At 46.0% G+C, this 27,440-nt stretch overlaps 1 protein-coding gene across 3 annotated transcripts in view; it reads right to left on the reverse strand.

Annotated features, from left to right (window-relative positions):
• COL12A1 (collagen type XII alpha 1 chain) overlaps positions 1-27,440 on the reverse strand; it is a 180,234-nt gene that overhangs the window by 60,256 nt on the left and 92,538 nt on the right. For all 3 annotated transcript variants that reach the window (XM_060236209.1, XM_060236191.1, XM_060236199.1), the window contains 10 exons: positions 26,987-27,126; positions 26,243-26,375; positions 26,107-26,136; positions 23,887-24,029; positions 22,164-22,293; positions 16,934-17,073; positions 16,342-16,471; positions 12,647-12,789; positions 10,271-10,400; positions 8,005-8,147 (listed from right to left, as the gene is read on the reverse strand). In XM_060236209.1, coding sequence (XP_060092192.1) covers positions 8,005-8,147; positions 10,271-10,400; positions 12,647-12,789; positions 16,342-16,471; positions 16,934-17,073; positions 22,164-22,293; positions 23,887-24,029; positions 26,107-26,136; positions 26,243-26,375; positions 26,987-27,126 — 1,262 coding nt within the window. The remainder of the gene's footprint in view (positions 1-8,004; positions 8,148-10,270; positions 10,401-12,646; positions 12,790-16,341; positions 16,472-16,933; positions 17,074-22,163; positions 22,294-23,886; positions 24,030-26,106; positions 26,137-26,242; positions 26,376-26,986; positions 27,127-27,440) is intronic.

Raw genomic sequence — 27,440 nt, forward strand, 5'->3', positions numbered from 1 at the left:
CCTTATGCACAAAATCCATTATGGCAAAGGAAAAGTAAGAAAGCAAAATCATCCCTCTCGGTCTTCTGCCAACAGGGAGATTTGACAGAGAAAGCTCTCCACTGGTAGAAGAGGAATGGGGAAAATTTCACCTCATCCACCATCTTAATGCCGCTGCCCTATGCCATAGCTCACGTTACCCATGTGCATCCCCCCCAAAAAATTTCTTTTTGGTGGGGGGTGGAATCAAAGGGACTGCTGGGAAAAGTGGAAGGTGAGGGAGATTTGTCCTTTTGCATAATAATTCTTGCATTTTACATATCTCCATCTGGCAGCACTCATACTGGTCAATGCATCTACAGCAGACTCAGGAAACCAAATCCAACATTTTGTCCATGTGGACATTATGTATGTGGAGTGGGGTGGGAAGCTCCTAATGTATTGCATATTTGGAGAAGAGAAGGGAGACAGAATAACAGCTGCTGGAGAGCAGAAGGCAGAGATACAATGACCTCTTTGGGGTGCTTAATAATTCAGTGAACCTCCAACATATTCTGAACAACCACATTCACTTTCTTCATGTGAAAAGTTGGAAACAAATTGTACAGGGCAGAGCTTGCAACTGATCCTTATATTCATTAAAATAAGCAGATTGCAAACAAAACAGGAAGGATATAGACAGGAAAAACAGGTTTCCTACCTGTAACTGATGATCTTCGAGTGGTCATCTGTGCAGTCACACTTGTGGGAGTAGGCGCCAGCGCCGACCTCGATCGGTAAACTTCAAAGCTGTGGATTTCCGCGCCCCCGACCCAGTGCGCATGCCCAGAAGCCCCACCGCGCATGCTCACTGGGACGGGCGCGGACATCCCTCCAGTTCCTTCTGACCGCCGCGTTAGCCCCATGGAGGGACCGGCTGCAGCGGGGAAGGCGGGCGGGTAGTGTGACTGCACAGATGACCACTCGAAGATCATCAGTTACAGGTAGGAAACCTGTTTATCTTCTTCGTGGTCTCTGTGCATCACACTTGTGGGAGATTAGCAAGCTCAGGCCTACCTGGTGGAGGGTACGCCGGTCCATCACAAGGAAACGGACTGCAACACTGCGCGGCCCACCGAGGAGGCTTGTCTGCGCCGCAGGTCCAGGGCATAGTGCGTCACGAAGGTGTGTGCCGAGGACCATGTGGCTGCCCTACAGATGTCCTGTAGGGGAACTCCCTTCATAAACGCCTCCGACGTCGCAACAGCCCTTGTCGAATGGGCACGGAGCGGTCCCGGCAGCGGCTGCTTCTGAAGAAGATAGCACAAGCGAATAGCTCCCGTGATCCACTTGGACAATCGCTGTGACGAAATACGCTGCCCCAAGGAGGACGCAGCGTAGGACACAAACAATCTGGCGTCCTTCCTGGAGGGTGCGGTGCGATGCAGGTAGAAAGAGAGCGCCCTCTTGACGTCCAGAGCATGCAGCAACCGCTCAGAGTCATTCGCCGGAGAGGGAAAATAGACAGGTAAATGGATCTCAGAATTGAGGTGAAACGGCGACACCACCTTAGGCAGGAAAGTGATGTCTGGGCGCAGGGTGACCCCCTCAGCCGAAAACACCAAGTAGGGAGAGTCGCACCTGAGTGCGGCCAATTCCCCGACCCGCCTTGCCGAGGTGATTGCCACAAGGAAGGCCGTCTTCCATGCCAGGAGGTGGGAAGGACACTTAGCCATCGGCTCGAATGGTTTGGCCGTCAACGCCTTGAGAACTAGGGGGAGGTCCCATGCTGGCGTAGGGGCCCTCACTGCCGGGTACAGCCTCGCCATGCCCTTGAGAAAACGCTTAGTGTCTGGATGTGTAAAGGGCGAGTGGCCATCAATCGGAAGATGTTCTGCAGAGATGGCAGCCAAGTAGACCCGTACCGAGGAGGGCGCCAGGCCCCCGTCTAACAGCGTAACTAAGAAGTCCAGAATTAACGATAAGTCCGCTCTTTCCGGCACCACAGAACGATCTGTAGCAAACTTGGCAAATCTGGCCCATTTGGCCGCGTATGACCTTCTGGTAGATGACTTTCTGCAATTCAGGATGACAAACTGGGTTCTGTCTGAAAATCTGGATCCAGACGCCAAGCCGTGAGTCGCAGGTTCGGGATGTCGTGGTGCAGGACTTGTCCTTGGTGAGAGAGCAGGAGGTTCCTCACCTGAGGGAATCGGTGGTAAGTTCCTCCCGACAAGCGGAGGACCAGTGGGAACCAGGGCTGTCGAGGCCACCATGGCGTCACCAAGATTCCCCGTGGACGTTCCCTCAGGAGCTTCTGCACCACCTTGGTGAGTAGCGGTATGGGGGGGAACAGGTATACTGAGTGGTACCTCCACGGCACCAGGAGTCCGTCTCCCAACGCTAGGGGGTCTACTCCTCCCCTGCAGCAGAACAGGTCGCATTTTGTGTTTTGCCTTGTAGCGAAAACGTCCAATTCCGGGGCTCCCCAACGGCGGAAAACCGGTTGCAGAAACTCCCAGTTGAGCTCCCACTCGTGCAGGAGAGCTCCGCCCCGACTCAGGAAGTCCGCTTGTACGTTCCGGTCCCCGGGGAGATGAGCTGCTCGGAGGAACACCCCTTGAGAGATGCACAACTCCCAGACCAGGAGGGCCAACTTGCAGAGTCTCTGAGACACCGTGCCCCCCTGACGATTGATGTACGCCATTGCTGTGGTGTTGTCGGTCATCACCGCCACCGACCTGCCCCCCAGGAGCGGTTGGAAGGAGCGAAGGGCATGAAAGATGGCCAGCAACTCGAGAAAGTTTATATGCTGGCTGGAGTGGTGGCTCGGCCAACGGTCCCCCACGCACATGCCTCCCATGTGGGCCCCCCAACCCCATAGGGAAGCGTCCGTGGTGAGCGTGAGGGTCGGTTCCGGCCTGTGAAAGGGAGCCCCTTCCATCAGGCGACTTTTCAGCCCCCACCAGGAGAGGGATGACAGGATTTCCGCAGGAACCGTCAGCAACTTGGAGGGGTGCTCCACATTGCACTTGAAACTCCGCAGGAACCAGAGTTGCAGCGGCCTCATCCGGAGCTTCGCGAACGATAGGACAGACGTTGTCGCTGCCATCAGTCCCAGAAGTCGTTGCAACGTCCGTGCAGGGGCGGTCAGATTCAGTTGGAGAGAAAACACCAGTTGCGCTATAGCGTCCGCTCTGTCTGGAGGGAGAAACGCTTTGCAGGCTCGAGTATCCAGGATCGCCCCAATGAATTGTACCTTCTGAGAAGGCGTCAGACGAGACTTTTTTAAATTTATTTGGAGTCCCAATTCGTCCACCAAGGCCAAGGTGATTGTTATGTGCCGCAGCAAGAGCTCCCTCGACTCCGCGACCAGGAGCCAATCGTCGATGTACGGGAAGAGTGTCACACCCCGTAACCTCAGGTGGGCAGCAATGACCACCATGGTCTTGGTGAATACCCTTGGGGCTGTACAAAGGCCGAATGGTAGGGCTCGATACTGGAAGTGTTCGTCTCCGACCGTGAAGCGCAGATACTTCCGATGGCGGGGGTGGATGGAGATGTGGAAGTATGCGTCTTTCAGATCGAGGGTCGCCATCCAGTCTCCTCTGCTCAAAAGAGGAAGGATGTACTGCAGCGAAGTCATCCTGAACTTGTCGCACCTCACGAATACATTCAGTGCTCTCAGGTCCATAATCGGTCGAAGGCCTCCATCCCGTTCGGGGACTGCAAAATAGCGGGAGTAGAAGCCCTGACCCTCCTGGTCCGCAGGAACCTTCTGGATGGCGTGTTTCTGAAGGAGTGACTGGACCTCCTCGCAGAGGGTTGGAGATGGTGCTGTGGAGACGAATCTCGGGGTACACGGGGGGTGGGAGAACTCTATACAGTAGCCCATCCTGATTATATACAAAACCCACCAGTCCGAGGTGATACGGGACCAAGCAGGGAAGAATTTGGCAAGGCGGATGGAGTCCAAGTCCGATGGGCCAAGCGTCCCGGGGGGGAAGTCAAAGGCCCTGTTTGCCCTGCTTCGCACCTTTCTGGCGAGCCGTCTGGGCGGAAGATGGGGAGTACTTGGGCTTTGACTGGTAGGAGGGTCGAGTGAAGGGAGCCGATTTCGAGCGCCACTGCCTCTCAGGCGACTTAGAGTACGGCTTCTTCTGCCAGGTTTTAGGCCACTGACGCTTAGATGGAGGACGCGGCCCGGACACCCCCAGGTTCCTGGATGTCTTGATACTTTTATCCAGCTCCTGGAGGACCGAGTCTGTCGTCGAGCTGAACAATCCCGCCCCGTCAAAGGGGAGATCCTCGACATACGCTTGTGTGTCGGGTTGAAGCGCTGTGGATCTCAGCCATGCGTGCCTGCGCAGGGAGATAGCCGATGTAAGGGCCTTCGCACAAGTGTCCCCTGAATGCCTGGCAGAATTTAGCTGCTGTTTTGCCAGGGTCATACCCTCTTTCTGCAACCGCCTTAGAGCATTGCGGCTCTGTTCGGGGAGGGAACCCAAGATGGTGGAGACTTGGTCCCAGAGGGCGTATTGGTAGCGGCCATAACAGGCTGCGTAGTTGGCGATCTTAACGCCTAGGGAACCGGCTGAATAGAGTCTTCTCCCCATGGCGTCTAGTTTCCTGCCCTCTTTATCTGGCGGGGTGGAGTGTGTCTTTTTTGCCTTGGAAGACGACGACACGACCACCGAATTGGGCTTAGGGTGCACGTAGAGAAATTCTGCTGATGCTTCCTGTATCCTATACATGTGATCCAGCCTGCGAGAGGAGACAGGCGTGGAGGCAGGCTTGTCCCAGGAGGCCTTGGCTGTCTGTAGCATGACATTTGTAAGCGGTAAAGCAATAGCTGTCGAGGTATCCTGTTGCACTATGTCAAAAACCGTGTCCGTCACCGTGGGCTGAGGCTGCACAGTGGTGAGAGAGAGGGTTTGAGCCATTCTCTTGATGAGATCACCGTAGGATTTGAGGTCCTCGGAAGGTGAGATTGGCTGCTCCTCGGACGTCTTTACAGGAGGTGAGGGTTCACCGCTGGAGGTCTCTCTTTCGGGCGATGAGTCATCCAGAGACCTGGAAGAAGCATCAGGGGAATCATAGAGTTCGGATCGGTGCCGGGTAGGAGGCTCTGGAGCGACCGGGGTAGATTCCTTCATCAATGGGGAGCGCTGCTTGGGGTCCTTCTGGACCGGTGGGTCCCGCTCAGGGGGCTTCGAGACCGACGCCGACGGTGCATTTCGCTGCGTCCTGTGGGACGTCCGGGATCGGTAGGAGGTCTCAGAGGCTTGATCCCAGTCCTTCTGGCGTTGCTGAAGCCATGGGAAGGGAGGCTGCACCGGGTACGCCCCGTACAGGTATTGCCACTGTCTCTGGTCCCAGGGGATCTGGGCTGCCTGGTATCGTGGCGAGCGGTCCTCCTCTCGGCAGCGAGGGGAGTGGCTGCTGGGCGATCGGTCCCGACGGTGTGGGCTTCGGGACTGAGAAGTCGATTTTTCGATAGGGCTACTTCCGGTACCGACGCGTTGGGCCGACTCAATCTCCGAATCGGAATCGGAGATGACGAGTTGAGTCGACATCGATGCCAGCTGCGAAGTCGATTGTCGGACGGGCGAGGCGAAGAGTTTCAGTGGCGGGACGATTGGTGCTGTCGGATCGGCCGGGGATGCCGGTGCGGAGTGAGTCGTCGCTGCACGCTTTGACCTCTCCGACTTCTTGTGTTTCTTTTCCTCGACGGGCATCCCTTTGTCCTCCTTGGGCCTTTTGATCGGCACCGAGGACTCCGAGGCGGCTACCGAGCCCGAACGCTTTCGGGGTCGGTCGGTATCGATGGGCCGCCCGGTATCGACCGGAGTCGATGTAGACTGGTCCGCCTGACCAGCCGCGGACTCGGCCTGCTCGGTTCGGGGAGACAGTGCTCGCTCCATCAGGGCCGCCGCAAGTCTAGCCGCTCTATTCCTCCGCGTCTGTTTGGAAAACTTGGCACAGTGCGAGCAGGAATCGGGCCTGTGTCGTTCCCCCAGGCACAGTAAGCACAAAGAGTGTCCGTCAGGTGGGGCAATTTTGTTCCCACACTTGGAGCAGCGGCGGAAAAATCCCCACTTTCTTTCCATGCGAGGAAGGAAAGGCGGGAAGAACGTAGAAGGGGAGAGGGGGCCCCTACCCCGAAGGGCGGGAAACAAAAAAGGGAAAACCCCGCTCTCCCAAACAAGACGAAAACTAAGCTATCTACACTATCTAAAACTAAACTAACTAACTATACACAACTAAGCTAGCAAATCCGAATGGATAGAGAAAAAGTTCACCGACCGTGGCAGATAGATCAACCGATCAGCGCGGCGGTCAGAAGAGAACTGGAGGGATGTCCGCGCCCGTCCCAGTGAGCATGCGCGGTGGGGCTTCTGGGCATGCGCACTGGGTTGGGGGCGCGGAAATCCACAGCTTTGAAGTTTACCGATCGAGGTCGGCGCTGGCGCCTACTCCCACAAGTGTGATGCACAGAGACCACGAAGAAGATCACAACTAGTACAGTCCTGCAGAGGTATATATTTCTTGACCTGATCCAGCAAAACAAACCCAGATCTTAGACACTTGCTCATGTGGTAAGAAATGCTTGTTTTCAGAATTTAGAGATTAAATAAATTGTTCATGTACTCAAGCTGTGGGAATGGTGCCTGCAAAGACCCCACCTCCCTTTTCCTCTATTCAGAGATCTTGCAAGTCTGCACTCAATGATGGCATCTTTGGATCATGGCTAGCATGTAGTTTAAGGGTATAAAGTTTGGATCAGCAGTGCAAAGAACTAGAGATGGCTGCATTGAAAATTATAAACCTTTCAAATAATTTTAAGAGCTAAACAGTTTATATTTATGTTTATGTCTTTCCAATTTTGGACAAATTTAACATTATTTTTACCCAAACAGAGTTATATTCTTTCATGAAAATGTAGAGAAAAATGTCATATTAAATTGTTTAGCACAGTGCCAAGATGCAAGAAGATATTATCATACATAAATAAGTCACAGTGAGCAATTTTGTGGTGCTTTTATAGGCTGAACAGTTTTCCACAGAAGTCAGTAAAAGCCATGCCATTAACCTCCCTTTGGGAAAAGAAATTGGCTTTGCTTTACACTCCACAAAATGCAGACATTAACCACAGTTGTGCTGCCAAATAAGAAGGAAATTGTTACAACTGTAAGCATTCTCAAATCTAAAAAAGGCAGCAATAACACAAACTGCAAAATCAAACTCCACTAATATCCTGCATTCTTATGATGGACCATTGAGAGTTGCCTGTACTCATCCGTCTCCCTAGACAAAAATAAGTTTACAGTAATATATCAAACAAAGCAGGAAAAATGCACAATAACGTAAACACAAGATTTCCTGCTACCAAAGCACATCCAGATTACATTTGTCATGCAGCTACAATCCAGCAATCCACCAATTTATCTGGGCTTTTTCCCTAGCCCTTCCTTCCCTGCAAGGCTCAGGGCACGTTACAATAATGTATATACAAAAATATAAACAGCAACAATTAACCTAGATATAAAATAGTCTCTGAAACACCATATATACATCAGTTGAACATTAAACAATGGGTGCTTTCACACAGAAACTGGTTGCAAGTGGATTTTGCATTCTTACACAGTAAAAATCCAGTTGAAAAGTGTAGTTTGAGCTACTACAAAAACCTGTAAACCAGGCCAGCCACAGACCATAATAGGAGAAATAAAATGAAGTTCTGCCTTAAATAATAATAACAATACTGTCTCCAAACCAGAGTCCAAAATGCTATGGTCTTGACACAGTTTATGTGATTTTTGTTTGAATGCTTGTAGTCATCCATCTCTCAATAGGCAAACAGTAACTGGTATGGTGTTCTCTTTCACTGGCCAAGTTTCCATCATACAACAACATGCAAACCTCCAGTTAACACGGAGCACTTTATACAATAGACATACACAGAGAGAAACTTAATTAACTTCATCTGGAAACTGAAGTCAAGCTTAATGTTACTATATACTAACACATCAAGAGAGCACTTACAAATTCATCTATGGGGTCTCCAACAGTGGGAGAATATATGATTCTGTACTGCAGCACAGGCCCATCAGCATGTTCCCATTGAACGGAAAGGCTGTTTGTAGTAGGATCAAAGACTCTCATGTTCCTGGGGCCACTGCGAGGCACTAAAATAATTTATGGACACAAAATGAAGTTAAATCCAGAAATGTTAAGTGAAGCAATATCCATCATAGAATCATAGAGTTGGAAGGGACCTCCAGGGTCATCTAGTCCAACCCCCTGCACAATGCAGGAAACTCACAAACAACTCCCCCTAAATTCACAGGATCTTCATTGCTGTCAGATGGCCATCTAGCCTCTGTTTAAAAGCCTCCAAGGAAGGAGAACCCACCACCTTCCAACAGCAGTCACGAAATATTGCTATTAGTCAACAGAAGTCACGAAATATTGCTATTAATTTATTTGTCATTTATAGCTCACCTTTAGAGTTGAGACCAAAGGTAGATTTAGAAAATATAGAAAATACTTCAGACAGCATAGGGCATCTAATAAACAATGCAAGGATTACATAATGGGGAAAATGCAAGAAAGACAAAAAACCCCATCTCAAGTATAAAATGCCATAATGCCAAAGATAGGTTACAAAGGTAGAAGACAAGAGTTTCCATATGAGTCACATTAGTCAACCCTAAAATATTTTTAAAATACATGTATAGATTTGATGCCTAGTTAGCAAAGCTTTTTTATATGGAATATCTGGCTGTTATGAGCATAAGAGAATGAAACAAAAAGTTAGATTCAACCAACTTTTTAATTGGTGAAAAAGGATGGATGGGGTCCCTTTGAGCTCCAAAAAAGACTATGTTGGGACCTGGCACATACAAAAGCTGTGTAAGGTGTGGGTTTGCAGGGAGGGGAAATGAATCAGAGTGTAAAACCTTGCTGGTTTCATCCGCAGAGTTTAGTTTACTAACCTCACTGTTTTAACACCTTAATAAGTAACTACTAATACACAATTAATTATGAATAGTCAACAAATAAGTAGCTGAATGGACACTAGTTCAGTTTCTATCATTCCAGTTTGTATTCTTCGTAGACTGAGGAGCTGTCAATGTTAACTTCATACTTGGTACATCTGGTAAAAACAACTGAAGTGTAGAAAATAACTAGCCTCATGATACTGACACACTTCTGATCATAACTGGGTCTGAGAACCATAGCTAAACTATGGATTTGCAAGTCAAGAATCTAAAACTGGTTTACGTGAGATGTTGTATGTATACATAATTAGTTTTACAGGTGTTTTCTTTAAAGAACAACAACCACATCTCTGTAACCACAGAAAATGGCTGACATCATCTGTTTCTTATATGCTAAACTACTAAAATATACAATAACAATGAGTTCCAGATACTCTGGGGCCAAAGATCAGGAAAATGAAAATGGGAATAAGTACAGACAAAAAGTGGGGAATGGAATCCTGTCTTCTAGGTGTGACATACTATCTGTGTTTTATGGCCTCCTGCAAGATATAAAGGTTGCTGTTTAATTGCAACTTTGTGACAACACTGTAACGTACAAAAAGGGAAAATGTTGACATTGACATGTAAATACTGCCAACCCAAGACAAATTTGCAAATATCCCAAAACGGATATCTGTTTCTCCTTGATAACTTCATGTGGGTGGCAGTCAGCTTTAGCCAGCATAATATATCTGGGTTTTGGATATCCACAGATAAACATGCAAACACTCCCCAGATCTTGATCATTCATTTTAACACACATACACTTATATTTATATCAACAGAAGGGACTGGCTGACGCAGAATTTACCCTTCAGCTCCTGAAAAAATTATTCCTGAGGTCATGGAAACTGCATGGACAAAAAAGTGTGTGTTGGTCAAAACCAACTCGTTCCCTCTTCTCCAAGTGCAACTCCACTGAATGGAAGAGGGTGATTTACTTACAAGAGTCAAAAGGGACTGCTTGGAGAAGGAAAACAAGGGAAGAAAACTAACTCTTGGTTGAATCAGTCTGTACGTACAAACACATAAATGTATACACTCCACAAAATAGATTAAATTCTGTTCTCTTCTTTCAGTAGCAGATGCTGGCCTGATGAGGCAGCCAGTGTTGGCCAAGCTGATAAGTGTGGGCTGAAGAGCACTGGCAAAATTATGATGGAGAAGAATTCACAATACCCATGACCAATTAATTATAATTTTAAAATTTGTAAAATAAAGAGGTTTTTTAGGTGGGGGTTAGTAGGGTTTTTAAAGGGACTTACATGTCTTTCCTTGTCCAGCACTTGGATTTCCTTCTCCATCAGCATACAGAGCAACAACATTTACAGAATAAGGAGTATCAGGAGTAAGACGCTCTAGTAAAACATTGCGGGTGTTGCCAGGAACCACAACCTAAGAAGACAGTAATGTTGAATTTTAAACTGACAATTTAAGGGAAAAAACATCTTTCTCTCTCTATATATATAATTCCCCTTTGATGGTGGCCAAATGGAGCTCTCCTATTGACTTATGGGTGCATTCCATACACTTGACAAATAACTGGTCCATCACCTCTGGGTTCCCATTGGCTGACTCCCCTATCCCCCATCTACTACAGGCCTGGGAACACTGAACAAACTGCCAAAACAGTCTTACCTCAGAGACAGACACATCTCAGATACTTCTCTGTGTCCTCTCCATTAATTCACTTCAGAAAGGGCTGCAACTATACTGTGGCCTCACAAAGCATTTCCTTAGAGGCCATGGCAGCTGCCTCTTTCCTGCCACCTTCCATCCTCCCCATTAAAGAAGCTGCTAGCCAAAGGCTGTTGCTAGGCAACCAATGTTGCCCTCAGCTGAATATAATGCCATAGAGTCCACCCTCCAAAGCAGTTATTTTTGTCCATGATGGGGAGAGGGATATGTTGTCTGGAGTTCAGTTGTGATCCCAGGAGATTTTCAGGCTCCACCTGAAGGTTGGCTACCCTAGGCCTGGCAGCACCCTCTGGGTGATTTGATGCCACCTGACTGGCATGACTTAACTAGGTCTGGCTGCTTGCTACTGTTCAGCAGAAGCCCCCCCCCCCCAAACAGTCAGTGTGACTTAGCAGTTGCCAACTCCAGGTTGGGAAATTCCTGGAGATTTGAGGGGTGGAGCCTGAAGAGGGTAGGGTTTGAGAGGCGTGGGACCTCAGACAGGTGCAATGTCATAGATTCCACCCTACAAATCAGCCATCGCCTCCTGGGGAGCCACTGTTGCTGATATCCAGGTGAGGGCTGGAGATCACTCAGAATCACAACTGCTCTCCAGATGGCAGAAATCAGCTTCCCTTGAGGTGGGGGGTAGTGAATGCATTTACTTGGGTGTGTGGGAAAACAGTGGGGGGGAGGCACTCACCCAGAACCTCTTTCTGAAAGAACTGTTTTGGAACTTTGCCTGCTGAAGAAATTCACTTGTTTTATTCTTTGAGTAGCACCACTGTGTTTATATCTTAATCATTTCAATAATTTTAGTGTTGTACTTGCTTTTAGATGTCATTTGATTTGTTAGCCACCCTGAGTCTGCTTGCAGAAAGGGCAGGATATAAATGTGAGTGAATGAATGAATGAATGAATGAATGAATGAATGAATGAATGAATAGAGCCTGTTGTATTTTTCTTCACAATGGGCCTTATTCCAAGCTTGTAATAGTTTGATAAGGAAATTGCTCAAGATCTTCGGAAATGCTCTTCTGTAGTTGCCATGACCTTGATAGCCTAGGCTAGTTCAATTTTGTCAGATCTTGAAAGCTAATCAGGTCAGCCCTGGACAGTATTTAGATGGGAGTCTGCCAAGGAATACAGTGGTTGCTACACAAGGGCAGGCAGTGTCAAATCACCTCTTAGCGTCTCCTGCCTTGATAGACATGGTCCCAATGATTCTTCCATCAAAGGTCAAAATAGGCCTGGAAAGGATCCTGCCCCCTCTCCCTGTCTTATACTCACTGAAACCAATCTGGAATACTGTGGTTGCCTAGCAACAGTCACTGAGGGAATGTGTTTTGTAGAGCACTGCTTTTATTGTTTTCTTTTTTTATGAATTCCCGAGATCTGTCTTGCACATTCACAGTTCCAGTCACAGGATTTAAGCAACCAAAGATTTGACAACTTGGCTGTTAGAATATAAGGTAATTATTCTTTGTTTTGGGATAATGAATCTTTCAATTATAGAAGAATTAAGATTCAGTACATTTCAACATTTTTATAGCAAAATCATGTGTGACATTTACAATATACAAATGTGAAAATATGATCCTAAGGGCCACTTTGCATCAGAGGAATTATTTCAGCTTGATACATTATGTACTCTTTAGAGAACGATATCTGATAGCCTTTGCTGAACAGGGAAAAGAAAGTTACTCAGCTTATTGTAGAGTAAACCAGTTCATATATTTGGGGATTTTCTAACTGACCCTGACTTTGTATTTAACAACAGCCTACTTTAATTTTGTTTCACTAATATTTATTACTAAAATAAAATACATAGAACAAATATACAATGACATTCAGAACAGTCAGATGAAAGAGGATATTTTATCTTCACCAGCCAGAAATCATTGCAGGAAACATTATCCCTCAGAGTTCATATAAGGAAAACCCCAGAAGGTTAAATTACTTACAGATTCTGATGGCCTTGTGCCAACTAATGGAGAATAGACAACTCTGTATTGTTGTACTGCCCCTGGTGCAGGTTCCCATTGGACGTTAAGGCTGTTGGTTGTTGGGTTGTAAACCTGGATGCCTCTTGGTGTTCCTCTCACCACTGAATCAAGAATAATGTAAGCCAGGTTTGTACAAAGAACAACTGCTTAGTTGTAGAATTATAGCAACAGAAAGTGGCTGTTACAGCTGTTTTAAGGCAAACATTGGGTGAGGGCCAAATGTAAGGGTAAGACTTCACTATGCTTGTTTGTGTTTGTTTATTTATTTATTACAATATTTATACCTTGTGGGGAAATTATGGGACCTCACTCCTTCAATAATAAAAGGATTTATTTAAAACTCACAACCATATGCAGGCACATCAGAAGTGAAACAAAATAACATAGACAAAAATACTTCATCTCTCTATTCTAAATCCATGCCCTATCTAGGTGGTATACAAAGCAGGTACCTTACTTTGTTACTCTGATGTAAGCTGGTCAAACATATTGCCCAAAATGGCCAGTTTCTGGCTCAGGAACAGGAGCATACCTGCCTCTGTCTCGTGCAAGCTCCAACCAACCCACCGACAACTGATTTCCTTCAGACCCAGTCCCGTCAACTCACTTTTGGGTAGCCAACTCCTGGAGGGAGCTAATCTTCTTTCTGACACTTGGACACGCTGCCTCCACCTGCTCAATTTAGGGGTTCCTGACTGAGAGGAACAGGACTCCCAATCCCCCTTGCCAGTTCTGAGGTCTGGTCTCAAGGTCCTCTGCCAACCCAGCACCTGGTTATCACAGAGACCAAAGTTCTTCTTTGGGAGACCCCTGGAGGATTGGCACCCTTGCCAACTGTATGCCTTCCCCCTTCCCTGGACTCCCCTCTCACAGTAGCGTGGTCTAAGGCGGTTGTGGAAACTATGTGGCACAGAGGGACTCCACTTTAAACAAACAACATTTATTTACAACATATAACTATTTACAGATATATATACAACATATAACTATTTTTTAACAAGTGAACAGAAGCAACAAATCATAGTAGGGAAAAAATGCTCCTTCTCTCCTTACTCTAATACTTGTCCTGACCATACCTTCCAGAACAGACAGACTCGCCAACTGAACTAACTGAACTTAAACTCAAACTTTTACTGTCCTCCAAGACTAAACTGCCAGCTTCCTGACAACTTTTAACTGACCCCTTTCCCGCCCAAAATCTCCAATATAAAATCCAGTTCCCACCCAGGAACTGGTTCACCCTTCTACAGCCTTCTGGGAGACCAGCTTGAAAGACTTCCTGTCTCTCTAGGAGGCCTCCTCAGAATTCCCGACAGGAGGGGAGGAGGAAGAGACTAGGCCCCAAAACTTTGAGATTGACAGCCTCTTCCTGCCAACTCACAGATAACCCTAGCCTAAAATGGCATTTCTCCACACTCCTCATAACCTTGATGGATTTCCTGTCCTCTGCCTTGTTACTGTTGGGCAGGGCTCTGTTCTTTTATGGGGGGAGTCTCAGACAACGCCCTGATTTCCATGGTCCCTCCCCTCCCTGCCCCTCAGCTGTGACGTGTGCAGGTTTGGATCCTCAGTCCTGCCAGTCCATGATGGGTTCTGTCTGGCCTACATCACAACCCTGTAATCACACCTTGTGACTTGTATGGGACACAACGGTGTGGTTGCTGGGAATGCTGACATAGTTGCAGCCTGCCTGACCCTGCTTCTTAGTTTTTTGCCTACTTCCTGGACTCTGCTAGAACCCTTTAGAACAGGGGTGTCAAATGTCCAGCTTGCAGGTCAGGACTGGTCCACCCAGGGCTTTAATCAGGGCCACGGGGGTCTTTTCTCCCTCCTCCTGTCCTCACCCTTTGAAGCTGATGAAGCTCCCTGCTCTTTCTGCCTTGTCTTTGCTTGCTGCAGCAGGAAGCAAAGCTGAAAAGAAAATGCGGAGCGGATTTTCTATTAAGGTCTCTGTGCCCATATAGGTCCCAGCGAACTTAATGGGAAATTCATTTCATGTTTTCCTTGCAGCTTTGTCTGTGCTGTAATGTGTTTCAATGGACTGGAGATCAGTTTCATTTTTCAGTGTTCCTATAGCCAGTTGAAGCTCATGCTTCCTGGAATTGTACCCTTGCAAATAAAGGGTTGATGCTTTGAGCCAGTTTCTCTGCTCAATGGACCTGAAAACTGGTGCCTAATTAGTACTTTAACCTGGGATCCCACAGCCAAAAGGAGATATTACACTGGAGAGCCATTGCCAATCTGACTAGACCCCGAGTGGGGGAGTGAGGAGAAGCCTGCAATGCCATTTCACTGTTTTCCCGAACTCAGAGCATTTTATATTTTTAGTTTCTGCTGTGATCTTTGTGCTTTTTGTTGATGTTTTTATTTTTAAAATTGTATTGCCAAATCCCAGTATTCCCTCACCTTTCCATTTTAAACAAAATATTGCAAGTTTTAAGCATGTTTGTATTTTAAGTTAAAACATAATATCTTTAATTGTGTTTGTCTGTGTCCTTTATAAAGTTTATATCTGTGTTCTCACATTACATTTTATGACACACGTGGCCAGGGCCAGCTCGCCCACTAGGCAAACTAGGTGGTTGCCTAGGGCGCCGGAAGCGAGGGTGCGCCAAATTGGGCTTCCCCCCAGTACCCAAGGCAACCGCCTAATTTGCCTCCCCCCACTGCCAGCTCCCTTCCGCCTGCCATGCTCCCACCCCCCAGAAGCTCGCCCTGCCGCCCCCAAAGCTTGCCCTGCCCTACCGCAGTCAGCTCCCTCCCTCCCACCCTCAAAGCTCGTCCTGCCACTGCCCGCCCCCGAAACTTGCCCTGCCACACCCCACAGCCATCTCCCTCCCATACCCCCCAAGTTTGCCCTGCTGCCGCCGCAGCCACCTTCCTCCTGTCCCCCTGAAGTTTGTCCTGCTGCCACCGCAGCCAGCTCTCTCCCTCCTGTTCCCCCCGAAGTTTGCACTGCCGCCACAGCCAGCTCCCTCCCTCTGATCCCCTCCAAAGTTCACCCTGCTGCCACAGCAGCCAGCTCCCTCCCCCCCCCCCCCAAGTTCACCCTGCTGCCGCCGAAGCCAGCTCCCGCCTGGCCCCAAGAAGCATACCAGCTCTGAGGTCTGCACGTCTTTGGAAGAGACCTCTGGAGGAAGTTTCTTCCCCCTCCTTTCCGGAAAAGAAGGGGGAAAAACTTCCTCCAGAAGTCTCTTCAAAACACCCACAGACCTTGGAGCTGGTATGACTCGGGGGTCCTCCGGGTAAGCGAGGGGTGGGGGGGGGCGCCTGAATCTAGGCCGGCAGACATGGGGCTACTCACGAGTAGCCCCGCGCCTGCTGTCTACTCACAAGTAGCGCCTACAGCAGGTGCAAGTAGGCCCACGGCCGGCGCAGGGACTCAGGGATGGGTGGAGCTGTGCTGCCTAGGGCATCAGAAGGGCTCGGGCCGGGCCTACACATGGCCCAGTCCTACAAAGTCCCATTTGCACCATATCTGGTCCTCCTGACAAATGAGTTTGTCACCCCTGCTTTAGAGAGCAGACTAACACTTCATTATTAGACATGCATCCAGTTGTTGCATTTCTTTCCTGAAGTGTGGACAACAGCCCCAAACTTTTAAGTACTTAATACACAATATTTAAGTAAATAAATACTTTAAATTTACTTACATGTTTTCCCGGTATCAGACACACGACCTCCCTCACCTTCCCGGTAATCAGGAACCACAGTAACTTTGTATTGTGTGTCAGATTGCAGATTTCTAAGGACTGCATAATTTGTGTTCCCTGGGACTGTTGCCTGTTGGTTTTTTATTTAAAAAAGCATAAAGGTAAAAATGGAATTTTGCAACATAATTTTGAGTGCTTATTGCTGTTAGCATATTTTGCTAGCATAGGGCCACATAATGGCAGGATTTCAAGTTTTTTAAAAAGCACATATACAATTCTCTTAGCAAGTTATTATTCCAGCATGTGAAAAGTGCACTTCCATGCATACAAAACAGCTCCCTAGCCTGGGAAAATTATCAGGTCAACAACCTTCGCCTTCTCCCAGACCTACTAGTTTTCTACATCAGAAGGTAACTTTTCAACATGTGATTACTGCACTTGTGTTCTCAAACAACCATAATACCATGGACTTCTCATGCATGTACAAAATCAGCTCTAAGCGATCTCCCAAGCCTATTTTGTATTAGCCATGGCAAAAACAGGAGTGGGTTTTGAGCATTTATGAATTACATTAAAGTTCAAAAAGGATTACCAGCTCCTCTGCACCTCCTGCAGCAGGTACATAGAACAACTTGTATTGACGAGGATTCCCTTCTGCATGGTCCCATCGAACGTTCAGTGTGCTGGTGGTTGGATCATAGACTCGGAGGTTCTTTACTGTACTGAGAGGTTCTGAAATACATTAAATGTACTGTCAGGCTTCAGGAATCAAGTTCTTATGAACCATGCTGTCCCGTTATACAAACAGGCACATACAGGTGATGCTGATGGACAGCTGATAGTTCTATGGCCACAGACTACCTTGGAATGCTGCCTTGATTTACAGGATGGCAAGAAAGTGAAGCTTCTCCCCCACCCCTCAATCTAAGCTTAAAGAGAGATCTGGGAAAGGGGCTTGTGTACCTTTGCAGTATCTTCTTCAATAGCATATTTGTAAATAAATGGATTACTGCAAAGATAAACCTAAACCTCCAGTGCTCTTTAAAATAAATTCAAAACAGTATCCACACTGGCAGCCATAATCGTGCAATGATTAGAGCTGGGCTTCATCATGGAAACCTGGTGAAGCTCACAAGTTGCCTCAGATTGCTGTTCTTCTGAATTTATTTTGACTAAGAATTTATTCAGTGCATTATTCAGCTGATCAGTTGAGTGGTTTGTCAAAAAGGGAAGAAGCGTAGCCAGAGAGTCAAGAGAGAAAGGCAGGAAGTTGAAAAGAGATCCTGGAAAAGTTTTGTAATGAAGTTTTCACTTAAAACTCCTCCTAATAACTTACATTTATAATGAAAGCAAATTCAGTGATATGCTTATCTGCCACGGTTAAGGGGAAAAGTGGCTGTCATCCTATAGTAGTACATCTTAATAATACTCAATTTTCTAATGCTAGTTAACAATGTTGGGAGTTTTAGATATAGTTCAAAGTGCTTCTCTATCATATAAAGCCATCGTTTTGGAATTTCAAAAAATAACTATGACACAACCATTTTTGAAGAAAAGATTTATTTATTTATTTATTTTATTCTATAATTTATATCCCGCCCCTCCCACAAAGTGGCTCAGGGCGGCTCACAACAACGACAAAACAATAAACAAGGTACAAAGTTAATACATTTAAAAGTCAAAACATTTAAAAAACCTAAAAACCTTAAAATCTTAACATTAAAACTATCCAGTATATTTCACTAAAATCTGATAAGCTACATTTATCTAGTCGGCATAAGCTAACCGGAAGAGGGTTGTCTTACAGGCCCTGCGGAACTGAGTAAGATCCCGCAGGGCCCTCACCTCTTCCGGCAGCTGGTTCCACCATGTGGGGGCCATTATAGAAAAGGCCCTGTCTCTGGTTGTCTTGAGACGGACTTCCTTGGGCCTGGGGATGGTGAGAAGGTTTTGAGTCCCAGACCTCAGTACTCTCTGGGGAACGTGTGGGGAGAGACGGTCCTTCAGGTAGGCAGGTCCCAGGCCATATAGGGCTTTAAAGGTAATGACCAGCACCTCTATCCTCTATCTTCGCAGGATTCAGTCTCAGTCCACTCAGTCTGAGCCACTCAGCCACGGCCTGCAATGCCCGATCTAGGTTTTCTGGGGCGAAGACAGGTCGGTCGTCCATAAGTAGATAGAGCTGGGTGTCATCAGCATACTGGTGACACCCCAGCCCATACCTTCGGGCAATCTGGGCAAGAGGTCGCATATAGATGTTAAATAACATCGGGGAGAGAACCGCTCCCTGGGGTACTCCACAATTAAGTGTGTGCCTCCGGGATAGCTCCCCCCCAATCGCGACCCTTTGTCCCCGACCTTCAAGGAAAGAGGAAAGCCACTACAAGGCCAGCCCCTGAATCCCCGCGTCGGCGAGGCGGCAAGTCATGTAACCGATGGTCGACCGTATCGAACGCCGCCGATAGGTCCAACAACATCAGCACTGCCGAGCCACCCCGATCCAGATGCCGTTGAAGGTCATCCACTAGGGCAACCAACACCGTCTCCGTCCCATGACCTGGGCGGAAGCCGGACTGGAGTGGGTCAAGGATGGAAGCGTCCTCCAGGAAAGTCTGTAGCTGCCTCGCCACTGCCCTCTCGATAAGTTTGCCTAGAAAAGGCAAATTTGAGACCGGCCTATAATGTGCCAATTGGGCCGGGTCTAAAGATGGTTTTTTTAGGAGGGGACGGACCACAGCCTCTTTAAGCGGCGCTGGAAAAAGCCCTTCCGTCAGGGATCTGTTTATGATGTCCCGTACAGGATATCTGAGATCCCCTTGGCAAGATTTAATAAGCCAGGAAGGGCATGGGTCCAATTTACAAGTTGTTGGGCGGGCAGCTAAGAGAATCCTGTCAACTTCCTCCAGGCTGAGGGGGCTGAAACCGTCCAGAATATAGTCCGAAGACATGCTCGGGGCCTCGGTTGCGTTAACTGTCTCTAAATTGACGGGGAGGTCGAGGCGGAGTGATGCGATCTTGTCCGCAAAATAATTCGCAAAAGCCTCACAGCCCATCTCCAATTCAAAAGAATTTAGTCTGCCCTGCGGCAGCGTGGTGAGATCCCGAATTATATCAAACGATTGTGCCGGGCGCGAAGTTGCGGACGCAATCTTAGCCGCAAAGTATGTTTTCTTTGCGGATTTGATTGCCATCTCATAGGTCTTCAAACTCTCTCTATAAGATGTTCGGGTCACTTCGTCTCGAGTACGCCGCCATTGCCTCTCTAGTCGTCTGAGATCCCGCTTCAGTTGCCGCAGTTCCTGGTTAAACCAGGGAGACGGCTTAAGGCGGGGGCGCAGAGGACGCCTAGGTGCGATCTCCTCGATGGCCCTGGAGAGTCCATCGTTCCAGGACTCTACCAGATCATCCAGGGAGTCGCCAGTGGGCCAGGTATCCCACAGAGCCGTCAGGAACCGTTCCGGGTCCATCAGGCTCCGCAGGCGAGCCAAAATACGCTCCCCGCCTAAACGGGTTTGGGGTGACATATCCATACGAGCCTTGAGGGCAAAGTGATCCGACCATGGCACTGCTTCCATTGCAATATCGTTCACTTGTATTCCCGCCGCAAAGACCAGGTCTAACATGTGTCCCGCCTGATGAGTGGGTGTTGTAACAACCTGGGAGAGTCCTAGTGTCGCCATGGATGACACTAGGTCCATCGCCTGGCTGGAGGCCGCGTCGTCGGCATGGACATTGAAGTCACCCAAGACCAATAGCCTTGGGTGTTCCAACGCTCAGCATGCCACGGCCTCCACCAGGGATGGTAAGGCGCCGGCTGGTGCGTTAGGCGGTCGGTACACCAGCCAGATCGCCAACCCCTCCCCAACATCCCACATCAGGCCGGCACATTCAATGCCCGAGATCTTCGGGGCTGGGAGAGCCCTAAAGGAGTAAGCCTCCCGTATGAGTAATGCCACTCCTCCCCCCCGCCCGCTAGTCCAGGACTGGTGGAAGACCGAGTAACCTGGGGGGGTCATCTGGGAGAGAGCCACGGTCTCCCCATCTCGCACCCAGGTCTCGGTCACACAAGCCAGGTCCGCGTTCTGCTCCAGCAGATAGTCCCGAAGGACACCGGTCTTATTGTTAATGGACCTGGCGTTGCATAACACCAGTGTCGGAGGCGGGTCAATTCTTTTGGTCCCACTACCTGTCACCATCAGGATGGGCCGCAGGCTGGAAGGTGGTCGAGCACTCTCATGTCTCAGCCTCCTTCGCTTGTAAGTCTGCCTGTTCCCACCGTCATACCTTCCCCTCCCCAGGAGTACCGGAATCCCCAGGCCAGTCATCTTCTGTGGTGGACACCAATTCGTCGACTGGTGGTGGCAGAAACTCGAGAAGTAAAGTGCTGCTGTACACAACTACAGAGTAGTAGATGCAAGGTGTTAAAGTGCAGTTCTTCTTCTTATGTTATAAAGGCTCTAAGAGCTAAAGTGCGGTAGCATCCAAAAAGTGCAAAATGGTAAAGTCTAAAGTGCGGTAGTGTCCAAAGAGGTGCAAGGCGGTAGTGTCCGAAAAGGTGCAAGGGGGCAAAAGATATATAAATGGAGAGATAATAAATAATGCTCTATGTCAGGGGTCCCCAACCTAAGTGCAAGCCATTGCTTTATTCATGTAAGAACATATACAAGATCAGGATGGACAATTATTGTGGATCCTCAACCAGAGCAATCCCCTTGTCACATTCTAGGCAGTCCTCAAGGGTCCCCTAACCCCCTGCAGTAAGAAAGGGAAGAACTCATAAGTGGCCCTTTCTTACAGGCTAGGGAATGCAGTTCACCATTTTGGGGTCAGGCAGCAATTTTTCTAGATGACCCTAGAGGTCCCTTTCAGCTCTATGATTCTAACTTGCTACATTCATGGCTGACTGGAGTTTATCTGTAACATTTTATTATTGCTAGCTGCTATTCAGTGCCAATGGTGCCATATTGCATTCCCATAGGGATATTGTACAGTATCCCTATTGTTAGGATAATAGCCTGTTTATTTCAAAGATGAGAGAGGTGAATTTCAATCCTACAAGGTGCAGTTAAATGCAACTTTGAAATAACTGAATTTAAAAGGGCAGGAGAGGAAATTTTAAAGGTTCATAAAAGGCCAGATATTGCTGTGATGAAAAGAGCTACCATTACTTTTGATTCCTAATTTTTTGTCAGCTTTAAAAGGCTTCATGAGGGTTCCCATGAGCACTTAGTTTGAGACATACAGACTTGGGGGGAGGCATTAATCTTTTAAATAAGTAAATAAAATAAAACATTAAGCACAAATGGAGGAGCAACTGTGTCCCTCAGTTCCAAGGGCAGCACGGGGCACTGTCCAATAACTGTCCATGACAATTATGCAACTGTATTCCTCACTCCAAGCTGCAATGCTGAGGAAAAAATGCTATTTCTCTGGCAGCAAAACAAGGTGAAAAAAGATGTTTGGATGCTGCATAACTTAGCACAGAGAACTTATTGTGCAATAAACTAACCATCTGAAAGAAATGGAAGGCAATCTTCTCCCTTTCTTCCTTCACATGCATATTGGGTGCTAAAAGGTATGTCAAGACAAATGTATAAGCAAGCTATTACTTATCTAAAAAAAAATTTTTTTTTCAGCAGAGGTTTCCACATTTTTATAAAAAATTAGGGATGGACAGAAAGAGAGAAACTTCTTTGGGGAATAAATTCAGCAGTACATAAATTGACCCCAGCAACTGAAACAAAACTGCTGATTTCTCAAGTGATTTAACAGAACTATTTTGTAACTTCTTTAAATGAGAAAAACAGAATTGTGTTACTTACTGGTTTTGCCCTTGCCTGTCATCTGTCCTCCTTCACCATCTGCATATAAGGATGAAACTGTAACAGAATAAGGTGTATCTGCTCGCAGCTTCTGGAGTACAACACTGTTCTGTCTCCCTCCTACTGTGGTCTAGAATAAATAGGATGAAAGGGAAACATGAGCGCACCAGAGTGAAATTCTACAGATGCTAGAAAGATGTGTATATATATTGCACTTCATATATTCTGTCTCTCTCCAAGTTCCCTTCCCCATCACTTTTACCAAGGCTGTGAAAAAACACATCAGGGCAAATTCAACAACATGAAAACAGCATAATCATTATGAATAATGAGTCTCTTCTGATTTCCTCAAGTTAAAGGGTGCTACCTAGCCTGTATCTAAAGGCTACGTTTGCTTTCCTAAAATCTGTCTTAAATTTTACTGGGCATGGTAACAACATGTCCAAAGTTTCATTTCACTTTGGTTTCATATGTTGTTGATGTGAGCTTTTTATTTCTACTCTTTTTATGTTGCTACTACTTTCAATTTAATTTTTTATTTTATGCTACTTATAGAGCATTTTGACATTATTACATGTTATCAGTATGCCCCTTAAATGTATCTGACAACAAAAATAACTTTCAAAGTTATATATGTTTAACAGGAAAAATAATGAGAGGAAACAAAAAACTAGTGTGGACAATAAGGTACAATGGTTCAGTTTGCATAAGGGAAAAGAAACACTGATGCAGAGATTAGGGATAGGTATGGAATGTGAATATGGTGGCTCATTTTATTTTGTCATTTGTTGGGTTGCCCGATTCAGTGGTTCGGTTCATATTTTTTCAATTTCCTAAATGACTTGTGATTCATTGGTTTGTTTGGTTCAAGAAGCCATGGAATGTCCCCAAAGTGGGCTAGAAACGCCAAATTTACAGCAAACTCTTCAGAGACTCTCCTCTACCTACTTTCCAAGATTGCACAAATTGGATTTGTGGGGTGAGCTTCAGTCCCCCAAAGCAGGTGCCCCTGTCTAGTTAGTTTCACTGGAAAGTGACCCGAAGCACTGAGGGCTGGGTAGAGCGGAGCTGCTGCTTCTAGCCAGTTTCACTGGAAACTCGCTAGAAATGCAGGGGGCTGAGGAATCATGCCAGACTGTCTGGAAATATGAACCAAACATGAACCAAACAACATATCGAGGGAAAAAGGCCAGTCTTTGTGCTCAGGTGTAGCAGGATCAGATAAACCAGTTCGGAAAGAACCAACCAATTGGCCATTTTTAGCATGAATCACGATTTGTTCAGTTCATGCCCATACTTAGCAGATATTTTGGGGAACAAGACAACTGCAAACTTCAGAAGTGTCTCTGATTATTAACTAAACAGACATGACTTGTGGGGTCCCAAAATTAACTACACAGTTGTCAAAGCTGTTTTTTCCTTTAAAGAAAAGAAATCTGTGTAAGAAAACTGCAGTTTATAAAGTCCTCAGATAACATATTTTCAAATTATAATTTGACACGCTTATGCTTGACAGATTATATGAGTCATTTTGTGGATTCTGTTGATAAAGGAAGTCAACCCCTTTAACTATGTAATAGCCACACCGTTCTCTGTAGAATGGTAAAACTTGCAGTGCTCTGACAGATTGATCTGAAAAGTTCATATTTAAAAACGACAGGCATTTGTTTGGAAGAGTGTATATTTCTTCAAACAACAGTTATAAACTTTCAGATGTACTTACTGATTGTTCAACCCCGTCCCCAGCTGTAGGTCGATAAGTGATCCTGTAGCGCTGCACTCGTCCACTGGCAGGATCCCACTTGACAGTCAAGCTACTGGATGTTGCATTATATACCTGAAGGTTCCGTGGGCTACTTTTTATTACTGACATGAAATTATTTAAAGCAGTTGTTAAGCAAAGAACTGTAACAGCCAAAATTTAACTGAGTCATTCTACGCTAGAATGTGAAATTCATATTTCTTTCAATGGTATTTTTAAAAATAATTGAAATGCTGCCTAGGATAATGATAAACACGAGCAGCTAGGGTGGAAACCTGAAATTGCACCAAACTGAGGCACTGGATCAGATTCAGAATAACATTTATAATGAACACCAGGTGAGTATTTAATGCTTCTACAATGATAAATATGAACAAAGCTGAATTGAACCATACCAAATAAAAATTTGCTGCTTAGCTAAGACAATGGTAAATGTTGCTTTCTTTAATGATGGGGCCTTGGTTAAACTAGAAGCATTCCATGCACATATAGGAATGTGTGGTTATTATTTCTAGCCGCAATAAATCCCATTCAGAGGATCCCACTCCACCTCCTTAGCATTGTATAGCTAATAACCTTTTATGAGTGCTATTGCATGGCGCACTGCAAAAACACAATGCCACTTTTTTTTTTTTTTAGTACTCTCATCACACTATACCATTGGCACTCTGGCAACAGAATCCCAGAGCTCAAGTTCAGATCTTTGGGCTTGAGTGAAAACTGCTACACAGCATGTGCAAGGAAGGTTGATTTTCAGTGGCCCTCCCCTGCCACCTGCCTCAGACCCCTGAAAACCTCCTCCTAATACAGCAATGAGAGACTATCATTGGAAGGGGAAATAATCAGTCTCCTGTGCATATAAGAAGTCCTTTATGCATACATGTGGGCTTTTCTGCATCTCAACAGGATCAGCAAGAGGGAAGGTGAGGGGACAAAATTCAGCGTGCCCAAGTCAGCTGGAGGGCTCCTAAAGCTGGTATCATGCTGTATTCATGAAATGAATTAGGAAAAAAACTAATGCAGTTCTTACTGCAGCCATTGGAGGTGCAGGAAGACAGAGCCCAGCAAAGAGTGACTCTGGGGCTTAGCCTTTCTGCATTTACTAGGAGACTGAGGATAAACCTTGCTTCTCAGATCCTGCTAAACCTGTCAGCCAAGCTAGAACTAGAGCAAGGCAACACCAACCAGGACAAGCTACAGCCAATACCAGGATGCAGCTTCCTAATGAAGTCTGTGATAAACCCTGTTAATGTGTGGTAGCAAAATTTGTTAAAAAAACATATCTTTTCCTGAATATTTAACTAACTCTTTCCTCTTGCTTCGTTTTGCTCTCTTCCATTTGTTTATCCCCACTTTTCGTCTCAACTCCTTCTCACACATCCTGGCTGACAACTTAAATTGTTCTTAGTAGTATAGCAGCAAACCTTTGTTAATATTATGAACAGCAGAGTATATATTTCCCCATAATCTATCAGAGTAGTAAAAGGATGCTCCCTCCCATCTTTAATATGCATGATAATAAACATTAATCTGTCTCAGTGTTAACAAATGAGGAACAGAAGTTAGAACTTACTTATGTTTATCCTGCTTTCCTCCCCAGGGGGAACCTAAAGTACCTTACATCATTCTCTCTCTTTTAGCTTCACAACAAATCTGTGAAGTGGGTTAGACTGAGAGTGTGTGACAGGCCCATGGAGAGTGCAAGCTTCCATGGCAGAGTAGGAATTTGAACCTGGCTTTCCCAGATCCTAGTTCAACACTTTAACCACTACAGAAGCTTAGCTTCCACTGCAAATAGCCTAGGAAATCCCAGGTCTAGGATATTTCAAATCCTTCCATTTTTTGCCACTGGAACTCCCATGATCATCCTGAAGCTGGTGATCAATTTTGAGATTTCTAGTTCTATTTTCTGAGTTATGCCTTCCACAAATGGACAACGGATGGACATGTGGATCCCTTTATTGTTATAGATGCATGATAATGCCCAGATAAGTGATTTGCTTTGCTATAATGATTGGTTTGGATCAGGGTCATGTGGCAGAGGGGGGCAGATAGAATCTTTGTCAAGGGGCCTATGGTGGCTCTCAGCAGTCCTGGATCTTAGCCCTGAACTGGTCGTCCTTATATTTTTCATAACAAAGCCTGGGATATAAAACTGTAAGCATGAATTTGGGTTCTTACCTGGTGGCGATGTTGCAGGCACAATGGCTACTATAAAAAAAAATCACAAATCATATTATGAACACAACTTTCATCTGAACACCACTGCCACAAATTATAATGCAAGCTTTAACAGACTTCAGAATTTATTACTTACATGTCCGCTCACTGCCAATCAGGTCATCACTCTCTGATTCATCAGGATAGATAGCAGTAACTGCAACTTCATACAGTGTGTCTGGAGTCAGATTTTCAAAAACCATAGTATTTTCATCACCATTGAGAATTGTCTTTGGGACAGGAGGGAAAAAGGATGAAGTCAGCCTGTGAGATTATATGCTTTACAATCAACAACATTCTAAACAACATTCAAATTGTCTAGCAAATCTAAACATAGTGACTCTCAGAGTGTAACAATAGTTCTGTGCTGAGAGGTCATTTTGAGAAATTAAACTACCATGTTGGATTCCTGCACCATTTCTATGCCCCTCAAAGCAGGGAGATCCCATGAAGCACTGAGTCATCTGTCTTTCTGTCAGTGATGTCATCCTGAGGGAGGGAGTGGAGGAAACAAGAATTCACTGACAGGGCCTACATGTGTGTGGAAGATTCTAGTAATACAATTGTTGGCAAGAATGGCTCGGTTCTCAGTAAAAGGATAAGTGGATGCTAGGAGACAATATTAACTGAGTAGTCCCTCTTGCATGAGAAGAATGTACAACTACTTGGGAGCTGACTGAGAATCTCTTTATCTCTTTTTGAATATAAGTGTGATTCCAGTTTTAATTCAGGAATGACTACACCCAAGTACAGATATTGAACTTTATTTTTATCCTTTTAGAGAAACTTGTCTGTTATAGCAAGGAGACATTTGAATTGATTTTTGAGAATCCATTCATACCTCCAGTTTTTCTGTTCCACCATATGGTCCCCATGTTACTCTATAGAGAGCTACATCAGGTGCTCCATGATCCCAAGTGCCTCTGAAACTAGACTTGGTTACCTGATCAGTTCTTAGGTTGACTGGGGCTGGTACAGACACTATCAGGGAGAAAAGAAAGGACACAATAACTTTTAAGAGAAAAAGATCTGTACCTCAGATATTGCAATGAGTCTCTATTATATCCAGAGAGGAACTGTGATAAATTACTGTGGTTTGAGAAAAAACTGCATGGACAGTGTATGAAAAATAGTTTACATGTCATAGACTCACAATTTAAGGTCCTCAGATTGACAAAAACAACACAAATGCTTTTGTTGTATTATGGAACAACAACAAACATCATCTTCTTTTAACTAAATGGTTTGATTTTAACAACACTGGGAAATCCAGAGCAGACAATTTGGTTTAAAAG

This window comes from Heteronotia binoei, chromosome 1 (genome assembly GCF_032191835.1).
Source record: "Heteronotia binoei isolate CCM8104 ecotype False Entrance Well chromosome 1, APGP_CSIRO_Hbin_v1, whole genome shotgun sequence".
Lineage (NCBI taxonomy): Eukaryota > Metazoa > Chordata > Lepidosauria > Squamata > Gekkonidae > Heteronotia > Heteronotia binoei.